At 41.5% G+C, this 18466-nt stretch overlaps 1 protein-coding gene across 3 annotated transcripts in view; it reads right to left on the bottom strand.

Annotated features, from left to right (window-relative positions):
• Positions 1-348: 348 nt before the first annotated feature.
• syk (spleen tyrosine kinase) overlaps positions 349-18466 on the bottom strand; it is a 125892-nt gene continuing 107774 nt past the window's right edge. For all 3 annotated transcript variants that reach the window (XM_039759470.1, XM_039759469.1, XM_039759471.1), the window contains 6 exons: positions 16321-16498; positions 15354-15563; positions 12459-12648; positions 9001-9141; positions 7729-7841; positions 349-665 (listed from right to left, as the gene is read on the bottom strand). In XM_039759470.1, the coding sequence (XP_039615404.1) occupies positions 599-665; positions 7729-7841; positions 9001-9141; positions 12459-12648; positions 15354-15563; positions 16321-16498 (899 nt within the window). In that variant the 3' untranslated portion in view covers positions 349-598. The remainder of the gene's footprint in view (positions 666-7728; positions 7842-9000; positions 9142-12458; positions 12649-15353; positions 15564-16320; positions 16499-18466) is intronic.

Raw genomic sequence — 18466 nt, 5'->3', positions numbered from 1 at the left:
AGCTGCTCCACCCTGATGTCGTGCGTATGTACTTGCAGTCGACTCTCAACACACGCCAAGTGGTTCAGCCACCGAGCTCCAGCCTCCTTTGTGCACGAGTACAGCAGGCTGTCGAATCAGAACAGCAGTCCGCTTGGTTGACTTTTTGGTAGACCCTTGGCTTTGACCTTTGACCTGCTCTCTGTTTTTCTCTCTGCAGGATGGACGCACATCCGAAGAGTCTGGCAGAACAATGGCTTTGTAAGCAGCCTCCAGATTATCATGTTGGGTGTAAGTTGGTTGGTTTATCTACTTTACTTTGAGCACAACCTGAGCTTGGAGCCATGTTTTAATGTGACGAGCTTCATATCAAATTGAAACATTGGTTTTATTTACAAGGATCTTCCAGAGGACATTCTTCATTTATTTACTTATTCATGAGGACACAGTGACACACAGGCAGGCAGATAAGCTTGGATACATGACATTAAATCAGAAGCACAAGTGGATTCAAGTTCTAGGGAACTGTTGAAGCTGCTCTCTTTCTCTCTCTCTCTCTCCCCTTTTTTTATTTGAGATAGCATGGTGGGCGCACCGACTCCACATAGCGAGTTCTGTCTCAGATGTCGTAGTAGAATTCCCTCAATTTGAGCTCAACTGAAGCAAATCCAGGCCTTTGTTCACTGCTGCAGTTGGGAAAAGAAAAGTCAAAGAGTCAATTCCACATAAAGACATTCAAGTGATCTAACAGAGAGACGCGACACCCCAGTGCCTCCGTCCTGCCGCAAACCTTCTAATGAAGGAGCTGAACTACAAATCACAAGTCCACGGTGGTCACCCTCTACACGTTTGGTTTTGCAGTGTGGATATTGGATCATGGCTTCTGTGTCTTTATGTGAGGAGTTCTGGTGTAAAATTGTTGTCTTGATGCAGCAGTGGGCCCGGTTTGTTAATTTGTAATATTCCTATCACAAGAAGGACCTAACAGTACCAGAGAAAGACCAAAGATAAGCTCTATGACAGGGGTCTCCAGCTCCAGTCCTGGAGGGCCGCAGTGGCTGCAAGTTTTCATTGTAACCCTTTTCCTATTTTTTATGACCTGTTTGTGCTGCTAATTAACTTCTTTTGAATTCATTTTAATTGACTTGCTCTTGAAGACTCAGAAATACAACACACATAATACAGTAGACAATACAACACACACAATACAGTAGACAATACAACACACATAATACAGTAGACAATACAACACACAGAATACAACACACATAATACAGTAGACAATACAACACACATAATACAACACACACAATACAGTAGACAATACAACACACACAATACAGTAGACAATACAACACACATAATACAACACACACAATACAGTAGACAATACAACACACACAATACAGTAGACAATACAACACACATAATACAACACACATAATACAGTAGACAATACAACACACATAATACAACACACACAATACAGTAGACAATACAACACACATAATACAACACACACAATACAGTAGACAATACAACACACATAATACAGTAGACAATACAACACACATAATACAACACACACAATACAGTAGACAATACAACACACATAATACAGTAGACAATACAACACACAGAATACAACACACATAATACAGTAGACAATACAACACACATAATACAACACACATAATACAGTAGACAATACAACACACATGATACAGTAGACAATACAACACACATAATACAGTAGACAATACAACACACATAATACAACACACACAATACAGTAGACAATACAACACACACAATACAGTAGACAATACAACACACATAATACAACACACACAATACAGTAGACAATACAACACACATAATACAGTAGACAATACAACACACATAATACAACACACACAATACAACACACACAATACAGTAGACAATACAACACACACAATACAGTAGACATTGTTTTCCCTAAGAATGAGACAGAAATTGTCAGATATTTTGAACTTACTGTGACATATTGATATTTTACTTTTACTGTTACTTCAAATGAGAGTGGCATTTCACAATATTGTAATTTTTGTGGTTTTCTTGGTAAAACTTTAGACAGTGGTGCCACCCTGTACCCATTACTGTTGAAAAGGGAAATTGCTTAAATTGTAAAGTTTGATTAATACCATGATTGTGCACTTTCTACACTTTCTGCACATTGCACAGAGCTTTTCAATTGCAGCCGTTCATCCTAATATTCCAGTATTCTGCAGCATTCAGACTGCAAGATGTGTGGTTTATGGCTAATTTGAGGTTCAGACTGTAACAGCAGCAAATGCAAAGAGCATATAAAGAAAGTGCCAAACAGTCTGAGCTCTGGCCTTCTAACCAGTGAATTCCACCACATTCTTAGGTTTCTGGATGCTTAAGCTCACAGTCGCCTCCAGTCTTGGCTTGCTAGACCCCCGGGATATTCTGCTTTGTGTAACTGAGCGCCAGATCTTTTTGGCCTCCACTGCTGCAGGACTGCAGATCTACTCCTTGGCAGGAAACATCCTTAAACACGACGAGGCCATCTTCTAACCCTAAATGGGCTGAAAACCCACCATTGCTATCTTTCTTTAACTTTTTCAGCTGGAAATGTTCATTCCTGCATTATGATGTTCTGAGCTTATCTATTTGTTTACTCATGACATATTTTTTGCATTGATGGTGTCAGTATGTTTAAGGTGCAGGGGTCCTCAGTCCCAGTCCTGGAGGGCCGCAAGTTTTTATTCTCACTCCGGTTGCTTAATTAGAAAGCAATTCTTGCCAATAATTTAATTTCATGGCTTGTTAGAGCTTTAACTCTGCTACTTCAGGTCATTCTCATATCCTAGTTTTTCTTCCCCTTTCTAAGAATATTATCCAAATGATTTGCAGGCTGGGCGGCACAGTGGCACGGTGGCACAGTGGGTAGCGCTGCTGCCTTGCAGTAAGGAGACCTGGGTTCGCTTCCCGGGTCCTCCCTGTGTGGAGTTTGCATGTTCTCCGTGTGTCTGTGTGGGCTTCCTCTGGGTACTCCGGTTTTCTCCTACAGTCCAAAGACATGCAGGCTAAATTGTCCCTACTGTGTGTTTGTGTCGTGTGGTGGGTTGGATTGGCTCCAGCAGACCCCCGTGATATAGGGGATATAGGATATAGCGGGTTGGATGATGACCGACCGACTGACTGATTTGAAGGCTAAAATGGAGGAGTAATTCTCAGTCCTTCACTTTCCTTCCAAGTATTTCATTAAACCCAATAATGCATGATAAATACTCGCAGGTGTAAATGGTAATAAACTAAATGGAGAAATGCTGGTTTCTTTTGTCATGTGCATCTTATTGCTAATAAGGAGCAATTCAAAACCAAGACTACAGCCGTTTATGACTAAAATAAGCAATAAGGGTTCAAAATCTTAACAAGCGAGACAACTGAAGTCAAGCAGAAGTGTTACTTGAGCAATAAGGGCTTCTTATTAAGCGACTGGGTTGGTGCAAAAACCTGCAGCCACTGCGGCCCTCCAGGACCGTGACTGAGGACCCCTGATTCGAGGTGGACCTTCTTCTTGAGGGCTTCTGAAGTAAACAAATGCAGCAAACTGTTTAGAGCTTTTATGTGTTCATTACATTGCTATTCATATTTCTATGATCTGCCTGTTAAAAAGGTGAAAATGTTATAATGTGCATACTCCCTCTACAAGTTCAGCGGTCTTACATATCAGGACATAACTAACAATCCTCCCATCTTAATCTATGAAATCCTGAAATTAGAGAACTAAGAATGCCTTTATTGTCACTGTAGTCAAATATGACAAAATTGGAAAGCCTCTCCAGTGTGGTGCCTCATTGCAAAACACTTTAATGAAACCACACATCTCACATCGTACAGTGCAAACACACCCAGCCATAGACCCATGAAGACATCTCACACCTACTGATACCACTCATACATCCTTATGTGAACACACGCGTAGCATAAAACAAAGACACTATAAATAATGTGGATAGTGTGCTAGGATTCAGTATGTAATGTACTGTAAAATCAGAACGTTTAGCAGCATTTAGGATCCCTGAATCTACCGTCCTTGTTTTGAGACGTCTGTAACGCCTCCTGTAACGACCAGGAGGAGAGCCGTCTTGTGTGATCTTAATTGCTCAACAGCAGAGCTCGCCAACCCTTTTTGCCCTGAGAGCTGCTTTTACAAAATGAAAATGGCCGAGAGCTACTCATGTTTTACTCAACGTTTATTCTCTTAGCTTATTTCAACCCAAACAAACTGAATAAGCTTGTGTTGCCTGAACATTTACAAACTGTTGGTGTCCACAACTCACATTTTACATTAAAACATCACAAAAATATTTAGTTCCCCTGCAAGTACATTTTGTATGTCTGTATGCATTTTCTAGTGTATCTCACACTATTGAATTAAAATGTGAATGCTGTCAAAACAAAACAATGCAATTCCAAATCCACAGATATGACTTCTTCATTTGTCATTTTGTCACTTTATTCACAGGTGTGATGTGTTTTTTAGTTAGTCAGATGACTGGCACTGAGGTGTCTGGTGGAGTGGAGCCACTGAGGTTCGCTCTTATGGAGTCATTTAAATGTTCGTCTGTCCGTCTTGTTCTGAACTTTGATTTTATTACATTCACGACAGACTCACAGAGGTATGGAGACCCAAACAAAGCAGACATTTTCAGAGCTGCTTGGTGAAGATTCTCTTAGTTATCTGGCTCTACTAAGCTCCAGAAATGCTGAGAATGCTGTTGGGACTTTAACGGCACATTATTTTGAAGGTTTACTAATATATAATATAAAAAATCCAATGTCTGTCTGTCTGTATTTATGTCTGCTTTAAAAGTGAGAACCACTTAACGGATTTAGATCGAGTTGTTTTCTATAATTTGCTTGAACATTTCGGTTGATTTTGTGATTTCTCTCATGTCGCTATGCATCATAGTTCAGTTTATTTGTGCAAATCCAAGAGAGACGCAGCTGGCCTGAGCCTTCCTCACTCACTCGCCAGCTTTGGGGTGTCCCTTAACTCCGCTTAGCTAGCGAACGAGAGAACAATTGAATTCAACTTTGTTTGATATTTAAAATGAAGTGTTACTTAGGTCTTGATGAGTCTGAGTCTGGATATTCTCTTAAGTGTATGCCACATTAAAAAGATTGATTGAAATTCAGATTGTGGATCGTGATATGATTTTTTGGAAAGATCGCCCACCCTTAATTTGACTAATCAAGATTTCAAATTTATGTTGAATTCATTAATCCTTTGGCGAGCTACTTGGAAAGGGGTTGTGAGCTACCGGTAGCTCGCGAGCAACGTGTTGTAGACCCCTACACTAGAGAGAAGTCTAGAGTTGGCAATCTCCTCTAGATAGGGGAAAGGGTAGCCGACGATCTTTTGAGCAGTGTTTATCACACTCTCTATTGCCTTTTTAACAGCTGGCATACCACACAGTCACACCGTACATCAGGATTGCGCACAAGTTGAATTTCTTAGGAAGTCTGTGGAAAGATACTGTAGGTGCTGTTGTGCCTTCTTCACTTAGCCATGGTGTTGTCTGCCCATGTGAGTCTGTCCGAGAAGAGGGTCCCCAAGAATTTAGAGCTGTGAATCCTTTCAACACAATCACCATTGATGATCAGAGGGAGGGGGTTGACGCCGCACTTCCTAACGTCTAAAACGAGTTCTTTGGTTTTACCAGTGTTGAGTATCAAGTTGCTATCCGTACACCATGTGACCAGCCTGTGTAGCTCTGCTCCATAAGCCGATTCATCTCCCCCTGACATGAGTCCGAAAAGTTTGGTATGGTCGACAGACTTTATAATAATATTACTAGGATGGGAGGGGATGCAGTTCTGGGTGTACAGTGAGTACAGCAAGTGACTCAACACACAGCCCTGTGGAGAGCCGGTGTTGAGGGTGAGGGTGGTAGATGTATAAGAGCCATACTTCACTGTCTGGGGTTGGTTGGTCAAAAAGTCCTTAATCCAGCAGCAGATATGAGTGGAGAGGCCAAGGTCAGATAGCTTTTTGATGAGGATGTCTGGGATGATTGTGTCAAATGCTGAGCTGTAATCGACAAAGATCCAAACATCCTCACATATGTCCCATTATGCTCCAGATGGTTCAGGGCTATAGCGATGGCATCGCTATTAGCGTGGTCCTCAGAACATTTGCTAACTTATTGGATATTACAGTGACTACCTCATATTAAATCCATATTAACCAGGGCTGTCTTAACATATGGGCACAATGGCCACTGGCCGGGGGCCGCAGGAGCATAGGGGCCCACAGTGTTTCTGATGCCTATGTATGTTTCTGTTTTGCTTTCAAAAACCCTATTGCAGTACTTTGCCCAGGGGCCTATGATGCTGGTAAGATGTCCCTAATTAAATCTACTTTTTTGATCTCCAGACGGGTAGGTCCAGCCCAAATCTCCAGCTGTCTCTCTGCAATCGTATCATGGATGAACACTCATCACCTTAAACATAACCTTTCAAAGTCAGATATCTTGTCTTCTGATTCTCCTCCTCAGATTTGTCTTTAAGCATTGCTCTTTAAGTCTTGTTCAGGAATCTTGGTGTGAGTCCTCACTTTAATTCATTGAATTTCCTTCTTCAATGACCCAATCACGTTGTTCCTTTCTTCATAAAATGCTGAGGATCTGACCCACCTCACTAATTACACTACTCAACTCCTTGTTTAGGTACTGTTTCTCTCCTGGTGGGGCTTCCTACAACTACTATCTGACCCCTCCAGCTCCTCCAAAATACATCTGCTCGACTGGTGCTTTTTCTGCTCATTGTATCACTCCTACTCCTCTTCTGCCTCAGTCTATCAATTGGCTTCCTGATACTCCGAAGATCCAGTTCAAAGTGCTTGTCTTGACCTACGGTTTCTGAATGCCTCTGCACCTCAGTATCTCCAGTCTTTGGTCTCTCCTTCTGTCCCTTCAGGGAAGTCTTCATTCTGCCTCTGTCTGTCTGCTGAACACCCCTTCCCCATCTTTTCCTCAGACATGCCAAGACTGGACAATGCTTCTCCTTTTTTACCTCAAAGCTGTAGAGTGACCCCCCTTTGTCAATTCAAAATGCACCCTTTTACGCATGTTTAGGCATCTTTTGGAAACGTGCCTTTTCATTCAATATTTTGGACCTGCTTAGCATCTCTTCGACAGAATACAGAGGTTTGGACACTGAGTGGTGCCTTAGTCTAGCTGCAGGTGTAATGTGGTGCTACTCTCTATTGCACTTTTTATATTATAATAATAATAATAATAACAAAACAATGTGGGTATCAGATCTGAATGTAGCACTTCATGTTTGACTAACCTGTAACTTACTTTATATTATGTCATCTATAAAATGAACAAAGGCTGAGTTTCCTGATGTACCACAAGTGACAAAGGGGCACCGTTATGTAACTCAAGAGGCACATGCCCTGGACACTGAGGAGGGCCCACTTGTCCTCAAAGTCTAATAATACTTAATGCAAGCTATGGACATTGAGGGGCACCTCTCTCCCCCAATCCATTCCCAAATAACCCCCCCCTTAGGTCTCCATAACAATCATGAATGGTATTATATGCTATTGTGCTTGTGGTTACGCTACTTGTTAGGCACTGAGTGACCCACCATAAACAAAAAGATCTGCTGAATGTTCACCAAGTACCAGTCAGTCATTATTATTATTTTCAGATCCCTACTTACTTGTAGGTCCAGCAGAGTCGCATTAATTCATACATTTCTGGTGGGCAGGCAGGTGGTGCTTCCATTCGCTCTCCACGCTCAATCATTTGTATGACTTCATTTCCTTTCATTCCCTAGAACACAACACATTTTAAACATTGAATCATAAAGCACACCCTGCTGTAACACTCATATTATAACATTTGAGGTGTGAAAGGAAAACAAGTTCACCCAGACACTGGCTACATGGTGATGGTGCTGGGATTTGAGCCAGGGGTAATAATGACAGTGTCTACTATGGAGGACGTCACCAAGCAGAAATCTTTTTTTTTCTTTGGCCATGACCATTGTCATTTAACATTCCTTTAGGCATTGACCGCCACATGAAACTTGAACCTTTGCCTTCTCTTTCTGAGCAGCATGGTGACCAGTCAGTCAGGAGCTGCACTGAGGCTCAGATATATCAAGGGATGTCTGCTTGCCTCATAGTTTGAAGTTTTTAACATCTTGCCCATTTCTTTACTATTACTGCATAGGTTTCCTTTGATTGTCTCTGTATTTTAGGACATGGTGATGATCCTCATGCTGCTGTAAGCAAAGCAATCCTGTCATTTCACTCTGTGCCACCCTCGCTCCATCAGATCATTGGACTCCCACCTCGATACATCTTGCTTTTGCCCCGTGTTCCTAGGTCTGTTACTCGTTACTTATGGTATCTTTTTAAGCAGCAATTCTAAAATCCACATGACAGTTGCTGCCTGTTCTAGTTGTGTCTGTTTAACATTTTTCACTTTCCATCTGATAAACATAAGAAATTCTCATTGGCATTGTCCTGCTCTTCCCTATGCAACATTGGCACTTCTGGATGCTCCTCTTTAACCTTTAGTTCCAGCGTATGTTTGAGCAGCATTACGGAATTCTGGAATTATCAGAACATTTGCAGCATTTCCTGGCACTCGTCTTTCTCATAAAGAGTACAAAACATTCCACTTGCAGCATTTTATCTCCAGCAAAGTAGGAAAATCTGGCAAGTGGCACAGGCTGTCAGGCGTGTTTGTTAAATTTTACTGCTGGCAACAAAAGCAGCAAAAAATGTCAAAATCCTGCCTGCATGTAAATTCAGAGGAGACGTAATGCAGGTGTGGGTAAAGGAAGGTTGGAAGTGGGCATAACATAAAGACCTCTAGCCATTTTATGGTCATACAAAGTGAGCGGCTAAAACAAATTCTGTACAAAAGGTGGACACAAACAGGGATGGCAGCAGGACCATTGGCATCAGAATTTGTCACTTACTTTGTAAGGCTTCTGCCCTAATGAAAATGCTTCCCACATGAGGACACCAAAGCTCCACACATCACTCTTACTAGAAAACCGGAAGTAGTTTAGACATTCTGGAGCGTACCACTTCACTGGCCATTTCCCATGGCCCTTGGCCTAAAAAAGAGGAAGACAAAGATGTGAATACCATACAACATGACATTCTCAAACCTGTTTAATCTAATTCAGGGTTGCAGGGCGCCGTGTACCCTTCTAGCATTGGGCACAAGACAGAAAGCGACCCAGGAGAGAAGAAGAGTCACACACAATCACACAGGGTCCGCTTCAAACACACCCACCAGAGGAGGGCCCACGTGGATATAAGCAGGCCACACAAATCCCATATAAACTGTGACAAGATTTGATTTCAGGACTCTTATGGCAGCAACAGTTAATGTAAATTTCATACAACTGAATTCACGACTAGTGTCCGGTACTCAAACATTCACACACTGCGAAAAAGAGAACAGAAACTAAATTGAAACATTTAAATTAGAAGTCAGAGCCCTCCGCCTGTCTGGCATGCTCAGGTGGGCAGCAGCACGGAGGCACAATGAACAGACCACCTGGCATCTCAATGAGCTGACACTGTCACTGCCGATTTGGGTCAGCACTCTCTAGTTGAAACCTAACTATAGTTCAGAGAAAATGAGCCGTGCGCATGATGTACATCCCATTGACTGACACGAACAAACTCAACTGCTAAATGTCCATCTAGACGATGTGCAGGGGTTGCTTCTTAGTTTGCAGTGTGTTCGATAATAATTCATTCTTCATCTTGATTTTGAAGGCGGCACGGTGGCGCAGTGGGTAGCGCTGCTGCCTTGCAGTACGGAGACCTGGGTTTGCTTCCCGGGTGCTCCGTGTGTGCAGTTTGCCCGTTCTCCCCGTGTCTGCGTGGCTTTCCTCCCACAGTCCAAAGACATGCAGGCTAGGTGCATTGGCGATCCTAAATTGTCTGTAGTGTGTGCCTGGTGTGTGTGTGTGCCCTGTGGTGGGCTGGCACCCTACCCAGGGTTTGTTTCCTGCCTTGCGCCCTGTGTTGGCTGGGATTGGCTCCAGCAGACCCCCGTGACCCTGTAGTTAGGATAATGGATCTTGATTTTGTGAAACAAGTCTTATGTTTATTTCATGGCTGTTCTGTCACATCCTGGGTGATGTTATCCAAGGTTTGCATCCTGCTGGCTGCCTCTCCGACTGTGGACCATGCATCAGTTTTTGACAAAATGGATGCCATGTTATTGGGTGACTGCAGATAATATTCATCTGAATGTTGTCAGAACAATAAAGACAAGACCCTTTTGTGACTGAATAATAAGTTTTGTTTGGTTAATACTTTCAGGGTCTTGTTTAAGCAGTGTCTTTAAATAATGTTCTTGTTTAGGTCCACTGCAAATCAATGGCCAACTTCTCTTTAACCTTCAATTTCTGGTTCAAGTGTTCAGTCTATACACCCAGAAAATAAATAAATATGCAGAGAAACTCATAGTGGGTGCATTACCATAAGCTGGGATTACTCCAGTTCAGTTTCATTGATTGATCGAGTTCCAGGATCACCAGTAATAAGCTGCTCAATGTGGCTGGGATGCCAGAGGGTCGCGGGGTGCTGGAGTCCATCCCAGCTAACACAAGAGGCCAGACAGGAACAAACCCTGGACAGGAGAACAGTACTTTGCAGGGCAAACACACACACACACACATATACCAGACACTAGGGCCAATTTAGTGTCACCAAGTCACCTAAGCTACATGTCTTGGGGCAGCGGGAGGAAACTGGAGCACCCAGAGGAAAACCACATAGACATGGGCAGAACATGCAAACTCCATGCAGGGAGGACCCAGGATACAAACGCTGGTCTCCTTACTGCAGGGCGGCAGCAGCACTACCACTGTGCCATCATGCGGCCCTTCGGCCATCTCATTCCAAGACATGTCCCTCCTCAGGTAAGGATGACTATGTCTCACGATGCTGGCTGAAGACCAAAGTGGCTTGGTAAGACCCTGCAGGTTTTTCACAATGGTCATAGGGTTTACATTTCTTTCCTCCTAGGTTTACATATCAGATTTTGCTCAATTTTGACTAAACAATACTGGCAATGGTGGGAGAATTTCCCATTCTTCAGATGAACCGATGGAGCTTCTCAGATGAATGACGAAATGTCTTCAAGATTATGCAGCAAGTCCAGTTGCCTTTGAGATATTCCTACAGCTTACATCATCACAGCTCATCTTACAGACTCGCCCTCCTGCAGGCATGACCCGGGGTCTTATGGTGTGCTAGTAGAGGATGCCATTGTCACATTTGTTGTTGTTGTTGGTGCAAACACCACCACCACCAACAACAACAGTTGGGGACATTTTGAAAGCTCATCTTCTGCTCTCAACTATTACATTGGCCACAACTGGACTAGGAGATGACAACCTCCATTTGTAGTTTCCTGTTTGTAATGCAGACATCACTGGAGGCAACATCAACAATTAAAATCAACATTTCTACAAAGCTTATTTCCAACAGATCCTGAAGCAGTCGTGTAGAATAAGAATGTAAAGATAAATGTTGATAACTGCTATTATATATATGCTATGAAAACTAGACAGTGCTATCCCAGAAGCCAACCCTGCATAGGACGTCAGTCTTTAAAAGGAAGGGAATCGTGCAAATACCCCACAGACAGCCTGGTACTGATCTCACTTCCCGGTAATTGTGTACCCACCATATTTTGATATGAAAAAGAAAATATCTGTACTTCTGTAAGTGAATTACTTAAAGAAATGTACAATATTGTACACACAATCTTTTATTTTTCATTTTGTATTATCTAATTTTTATTTATGTGATCAGTTTAGCCAACACTTAACAGTAAGAAATGACATGTTAATCGTGAGTGCAAGCACTCCACTCAACAACATTACTCCCAGTGTGGATAAAAATAGTGAAAGCTGAAGTAGAAATGCTTTACGTTAATAAAGTCTAACTTTAAGCTAACACAAGATTTATTAATACGCCTGCCTCTAAACAGCGTTAGGGAGAAGATCCTCCTCTGTTTTGCAGGAGCTGACAGACTGAGCTTGACGAATTTCCCAAGAGGCCCCATAGACTCTTCAGCACAAAGCACATACGCTGCAAGTCAGCAAGGCTACCAGAGTTCTGTGCCCAGGACTGACTGCTACAAGAAAATAATGAACGAGGAAGCGACCTTAACTAACAGTTATCTACTGGCCAAGTGCCATAGGATGTCCAAAAATTAGAAATACTCGAACATTTCAGGACTTTCTCAGTTCAGCATGACGCCTTCTTAAGGGAACTGGGATCTCTTTGGTTCCTTTGTATAAATAAAGGAATCTCTGAATTATCCAGAACTTCAATCGATTATTTAATAAAGAGAAAATCCCTGACAGTACATAAGATAATCTCAAAGAAATATGTTACTCACTTTATAGTAGTTCTCTTCAACAGTTAAGGCTTTTGAAAGCCCAAAGTCACTGATTTTCGCGTAATGCTGGGTAACAAGCAGCACATTTCGGGCAGCCAGATCTCTATGGACAAAGTTGTTTTCTTCTAAGTATTTCATACCTAATGACACCTGATGCACCAGTTCTGTAATATTTTTGGTTGCAATTTGCCTGTGGGAATAAATAGAAGAGTTTTGTGTGTGTTACAAACTGACCTTGACTGTTTAATCAATTGTCAAATCACAAAGTTTCTCCACATAAGCACAATGCAACAACAAGGCAAACACAATGGTGTGTAGAAGAAGGAAACTGTAGGAGACAAGAATAGATGGATCCAGCTGGACAGCACATCCTATATACAGGCATTTCATTTCAATGCGGCCTAGTTGCTTAGGGGTTGACGGTGAGGCTCGTTCAGTCTCCACTGCAGTGTGCGTTTCTGAGCGAGTCACCCAACATGCCAGGACTCCAACAGTAGAAACTCAGGAACAGGGCTGGTGTTTATGGGCTATTTGCATGCTACACCATCACCGTGTTGTGTACGTTAAAGTCAGTCAGCTTACTAAACCAAACGGACAGAGGCTCAGTTTCAAAACTGTGCTGCAGATGAAGGAAGGCTGTGATGTTCCTTTTATCAGTCCTGAGTGGTTAGCTCGCTTCTCATTTCAGCCATTGGTTCATGGTGAAGAGTAATTAGAATTAGCTGAAATTTTCTATTAAGACCATTTACTTGTGTTTAGGGATGTCATTTATCACAAGATGTCCGTTATAGGAAAATCCACTGAACATGTTCCATGGAAAAAAGTTTCCATTCATCCTGGAGACAGAATGTGGCCATGGATTTCACCTTACATGTACTTTGAAAAAAGAGAGACATACATAACACTGAACAGGCCTGTAAGTAAAGTACTGGACAGTAAATCACAGGCTTCTGAAGCCAAGTAAGCTCTGACGTTTGTGGATTTCGTATTCTTCTTTTGTTTTCATATTTTATTGTCTGCTGATTTCTCATTGCCTTCCAGAATCCAAGATGCTTGTGACTAGCTCTGCTAGTATATATATATATATATATATATATATATATATATATATATATATATATATATATATATATATATATATATATATATATATATATATAGTGGATGAACTGATATCCCAATTGGGATCAAGGCTGGATACTTCCCTGGCTCAGAGGCCATTATGGATGAACAGTTTCGGTGAACATTTAACCTACATGGCATAGTTCCTTTTCCCTTTCTCATTCAGGGTGGGGAAATAAAGGATGGAACTGGGGGACATGGCATAAAAAGAACAGTCAGTCCCCTGGTATGTTAGGTGGCAGTTTTCTCCTGGTGTCCCTCCCGTCTGGGCACCCACAAGGGCTACATGGGACATGTACTTCATGAACACGGCCTTGTTGAGTTACTTGGGGGCTGCTGCTTGAAAAGGTTTTCAGTATTCTAAGGAGCTTCAACTCATCCCAAAAGTGCTTCCAAGTTGTAATCCTATGGCACCGGAAGTACTCCCAAGTCAAGTATAAAAGAGGCCACCTTATCTGACTGGAGGAGTTGATGTCAGCTTTGCCAAGAAGGAGAGGAAGAAGATGGAAGGACTGATTGATTTGGATTGTGTTGTACTGTGCTGTGCTGAGTTAAAAAGAAGCCTATCAAGGTATTCTATTAAATAAAAATAACTTCATTTAAACCTAGAACTTGGTAGTTAGTCTGGTGCTATGCCCCTTGATGCCCACGATTCACTATATATATATACAGTATATATATATATATATATATATATATATATATATATATATATATATATATATAGGGTGCCACGGTGGCGCAGTGGGTAGCGCTGCTGCAGTTAGGAGTTAGTACGCTTCCCGGGTCCTCCCTGCGTGGAGTTTGCATGTTCTGTCCATGTCTGCATGGGTTTCCTCCCACCGTCCAAAGACATGCAGGTTAGGTGCATTGGCGATTCTAAATTGTCCCTAGTGTGTGTGCTTGGTGTGTGGGTGTGGGTGTGTGTGCGCCCTGCCCAGGGTTTGTTTCCTGCCTTGCGCCCTGTGTTGGCTGGGATTGGCTCCAGCACACCCCCGTGACCCTGTAGTTAGGATATAGTGGGTTGGATAATGGATGGACGGATATAATTAATATATATATACATATATATATATATATATATAGAGAGAGAGATAAAGAGATACATATACATACATGCTGTGTACCTGAGTACTCAACACGTTTTTCGCCCGCCGTAATTGGGGCTCATCAGGTGTACAAACCTTTCCTTGCACTTGTGGTTGGTTGACCAGTCGGCAAACATCTGCCATGCCCTCTGAGCTGCAAAAAGCAGATCATAACATGCTATATAGTACCTGACAAATAATACAAAGACTACACAAGCATTACCTGGTAGGTAACCACCCAAAAACCTGATTATAATGTTTAGACCTGTGTATGTCATACTTCGATCTTCACCCTGTGAAATAAGAGGACCAGTCGCCGTGGTGCAACACCAGAGACTTTGCCTCATGTGCTGACCTCTGAGGTTCGATCCCTGTAAGGGGAAGTGAAGTTGCGTAGACCTGACGAGCCCCAATTAGGGTGAAACACGTGTCGTGTACTCTTTGTATTATTTGACAGGTAGTCTGTCACATATCACATATCTATGATCTGCTTCTTGCAACTGAGAAGGCGTGGTGGATGTTTGCTGACTGGCCGGCCAACCACAAGCGTTATCTAGTAGATAATTACACAAATAGTTAGATTGTGATCAGACCTATGGATATATATATATATATATATATATTAAATAATAATGTGAAAATTAAAGACAAGATCATGATTAAGTCTGGCAAAAAGGCCACTTACTTGTTTTTTTGTAAGAATTTGTGGAGGGGTCCTAATTCAGCAAGCTCCATAACCAGCATCAAGTTTTCTGCCTCACAGATTCCAATCATTCGTACAATATATGGATTATCCAGCTGCTGCATGACATTAGCTTCTCTTAACATCTCTTCTTTCACAGCAGGGTCACTGTCTTCGTTTTTCAGTATTTTCACGGCTACCGGTTTTTTAGATCTGTTAAAATGGGAGCAAAACACTTCATGAGTGTAATATTCTTAAAAACCGATCAAACATGACTGCTTTTTACATTTCTGTCTCAACATGCTGTACTTTGGAGAAAAACTGAAGAGGTGAATTAATCATACAATTTTTGTAATATGGACTCACATGTATTAACGTATTTTACTTTTTATTTTTATACACTACCACAGGTAAGGGAAATGTGGCTCTTTGTTTAAACCACTTGTGGTCAATTGCCTTAATTTGGAGAGAAATTTCAAATGATGTGCTCTAGAACATCTGAGAATATCAGACTGTATTTTAGATGATCTACTGTCGAGAATATACAGTAGTTACAAGTGCTAATGCATGGTGGTCACCACAGTGAGACAGTAGAGAAGTTCACCAGTCCCCAAAAACGCAGTGAGCCTCCAGTGTGTCAACTCATTTATTCTGTGCTACAGTATCCTGTGTTGTGTAAAGTTACACTTCTATGACTTTTAGACTTCAACATGTATTACTGTGACCTTTACTATATCTGAAAATCTGGGATAGTAACAAATTCTACATTTTTTGATATTCATGGATTTTGATTAGTATACTTTGTTAGTCCCCGAGGGGAAATTGTGTTTTGGTAGGTGATACAAGTCTTACTGAATATTTGAATTGTTTCAGACAAGGTAGCAGGAGGTCTGTATCTTGACACACTCATTCATGTATATGGAGGGTCTGGCTACAATGCTGGATCGTATATAGAAATTGAAGTGCTCACTTGGTCATGCAGTAGATTCCTTTCCTCACAGTACCAAAGTTGCCTGAGCCGAGTTCACCCTCATCCAGAATAAGTTGCTTTCTGTCCAAATGCACCGTCTTCGGCTTCATTTCCTCCGGGTCAGCATATGGGCTTTCATAAACTTCAGTTTCCATGGGCATGGCCTCTTGAGAGACATCTACAAGACAAGCAACGTTGGAGACTTGAATATATTTTTTTATCATTTATAAAACTGCAGACTAAACCTATCCACTCACCTTTTTTGTTACAGGGAGTTATGGTGTTGTCACTTCTGTTTGATTGAACCCAAAGCCTACATCCCTTAATGGGACACCCCTGGGCATCATAACACACTCTTACACACACATGTCCACTCCAAATGTTGACTAGAATTAAACGAGAGCACAAGAAAGAATCGATGGGTACGCTGGCAGAAGGGGCACATTTCAGGCAGACATTGCCAGGGTAAGGAAGTTTTTGCGAAGAAGTAGTGTTAAATCCTGCGCCACCATGTCACCTGGGCTAAACTCCTCTTTTAAATATTTACTGCTTTGATGCTTTGCATGTGCAATTTTCATTTTATTCTTCAGATTTGCTATTCTTGTTTAACTTAATTCATATGGATAAATGTTTTTCTCTCGGAACTCCTGGTGTCTGACCCCCAATTCTCTTCCTAGCTTTGGTGTCTTCTCTCTTCTGTGAAGAGTTCAAATGGGTTTGCAGCCACAGACCAAAGACACCCAGTTATGGTGTGAGTTCATATGGGAGTGTGAGAGGTGGACGTACTGCATGTCCTGCACTCACTACTGCTGGGATGTTGGCTTGTAAAATGTTAGGACACTTGGAATAATGTTGTCTTCAAAACGGAAGTCCACTCTCCTACTAGATGCACATAACATAAAGGCAAAAACCAATGCCTCACTTTTTTCCTAAGTAATGCAGTAAATATGTCATTAAACTATTATGTCATGTTCATAAACATGTCCATCACATTTCTAGCTACACCTATGGCCAAGCCTCCTGCATTCAGCTGAATGGAAAGTGCATTAATCTGGAAGTCATCAGAAGTCATTAACCAGACACTTGACCTTCACTGTCTGTCCATCCATCCATTATGCAACCCGCAATATCCTAACTACAGGGTCACAGGGGTCTGCTGGAGCCAATCCGAGCCAACACAGGGCACAAGGCAGGAAACAAACCCCGGGCAGGGCGCCAGCCCACCGCAGACCTTCACTGTCTGCTTGAATCTCAACTTTCTGCTTTTATTTGACCTCTGAGGTCCTGTGATCGTTCTACTACATTTTGTTCTAATGATTTTTCTTGGGTGTAACTTGTTTAATTTTTTTACTGGTTGGTTGGTATTAACCACTGCATACTGGGAACACCCCCCGGCCTGCCACTTTGGAGATGCCCTGACCCAGTCGTGTAGCCATCACAGTTTAGCACTTGTCATAGTCGCTCAGATCCTTATACTTGATCATTTTTACTGCTTTCAACACATCACCTTCAAAAACTGACTGTTTAGTAATACTGTATATATATATATATATATATATATATATATATATATATATATATATATATATATTGCTACTCACGTATGTGGATTTCACTTTCACCAAACAACAAATTTTTTATTTCTCGCGGATACGCCTCTTCATTGGGAAGAAACACTACTTTTCCCTGTTGGCAACAAGAATTAGACGATCTACAAGTCTCTGACTTAAAAGTTTAAATCCAAACAATATATTCAATTTCTTTTTGCTGTTCCGTTAATTCACAGAGTAATAATTTCCATTTTTGTTTCGCTAATGCAGTCTTTATTATCATTTTTTTGAGACTTTTGAATTTTAGTACTTTCATTATCTCTAACATGCTCTACATGTGCATCGTGCTAACGTTTTCGAATTCTTTACAACATTCTACTTTGTCATCTACTCTTTGTCTTTTATTTCCGGCCCCGGGCGTGGTTAAATCTCTTGGCCCAAAGCCTCGTCTTGCAGGATATGAAAGTATCTCTCTGAGAAAATCATGTCTCATCCCAGGCTAATAAGTCTCGTCTTGTCCCAGGATATTTTTTATTATAATATATATATATATATATATATATATATATATATATATATATATATTGTCACACACG

The sequence above is a fragment of the Polypterus senegalus genome, chromosome 7, assembly GCF_016835505.1.
Source record: "Polypterus senegalus isolate Bchr_013 chromosome 7, ASM1683550v1, whole genome shotgun sequence".
Lineage (NCBI taxonomy): Eukaryota > Metazoa > Chordata > Cladistia > Polypteriformes > Polypteridae > Polypterus > Polypterus senegalus.
This window is presented reverse-complemented; position numbering and strand designations above follow the sequence as displayed.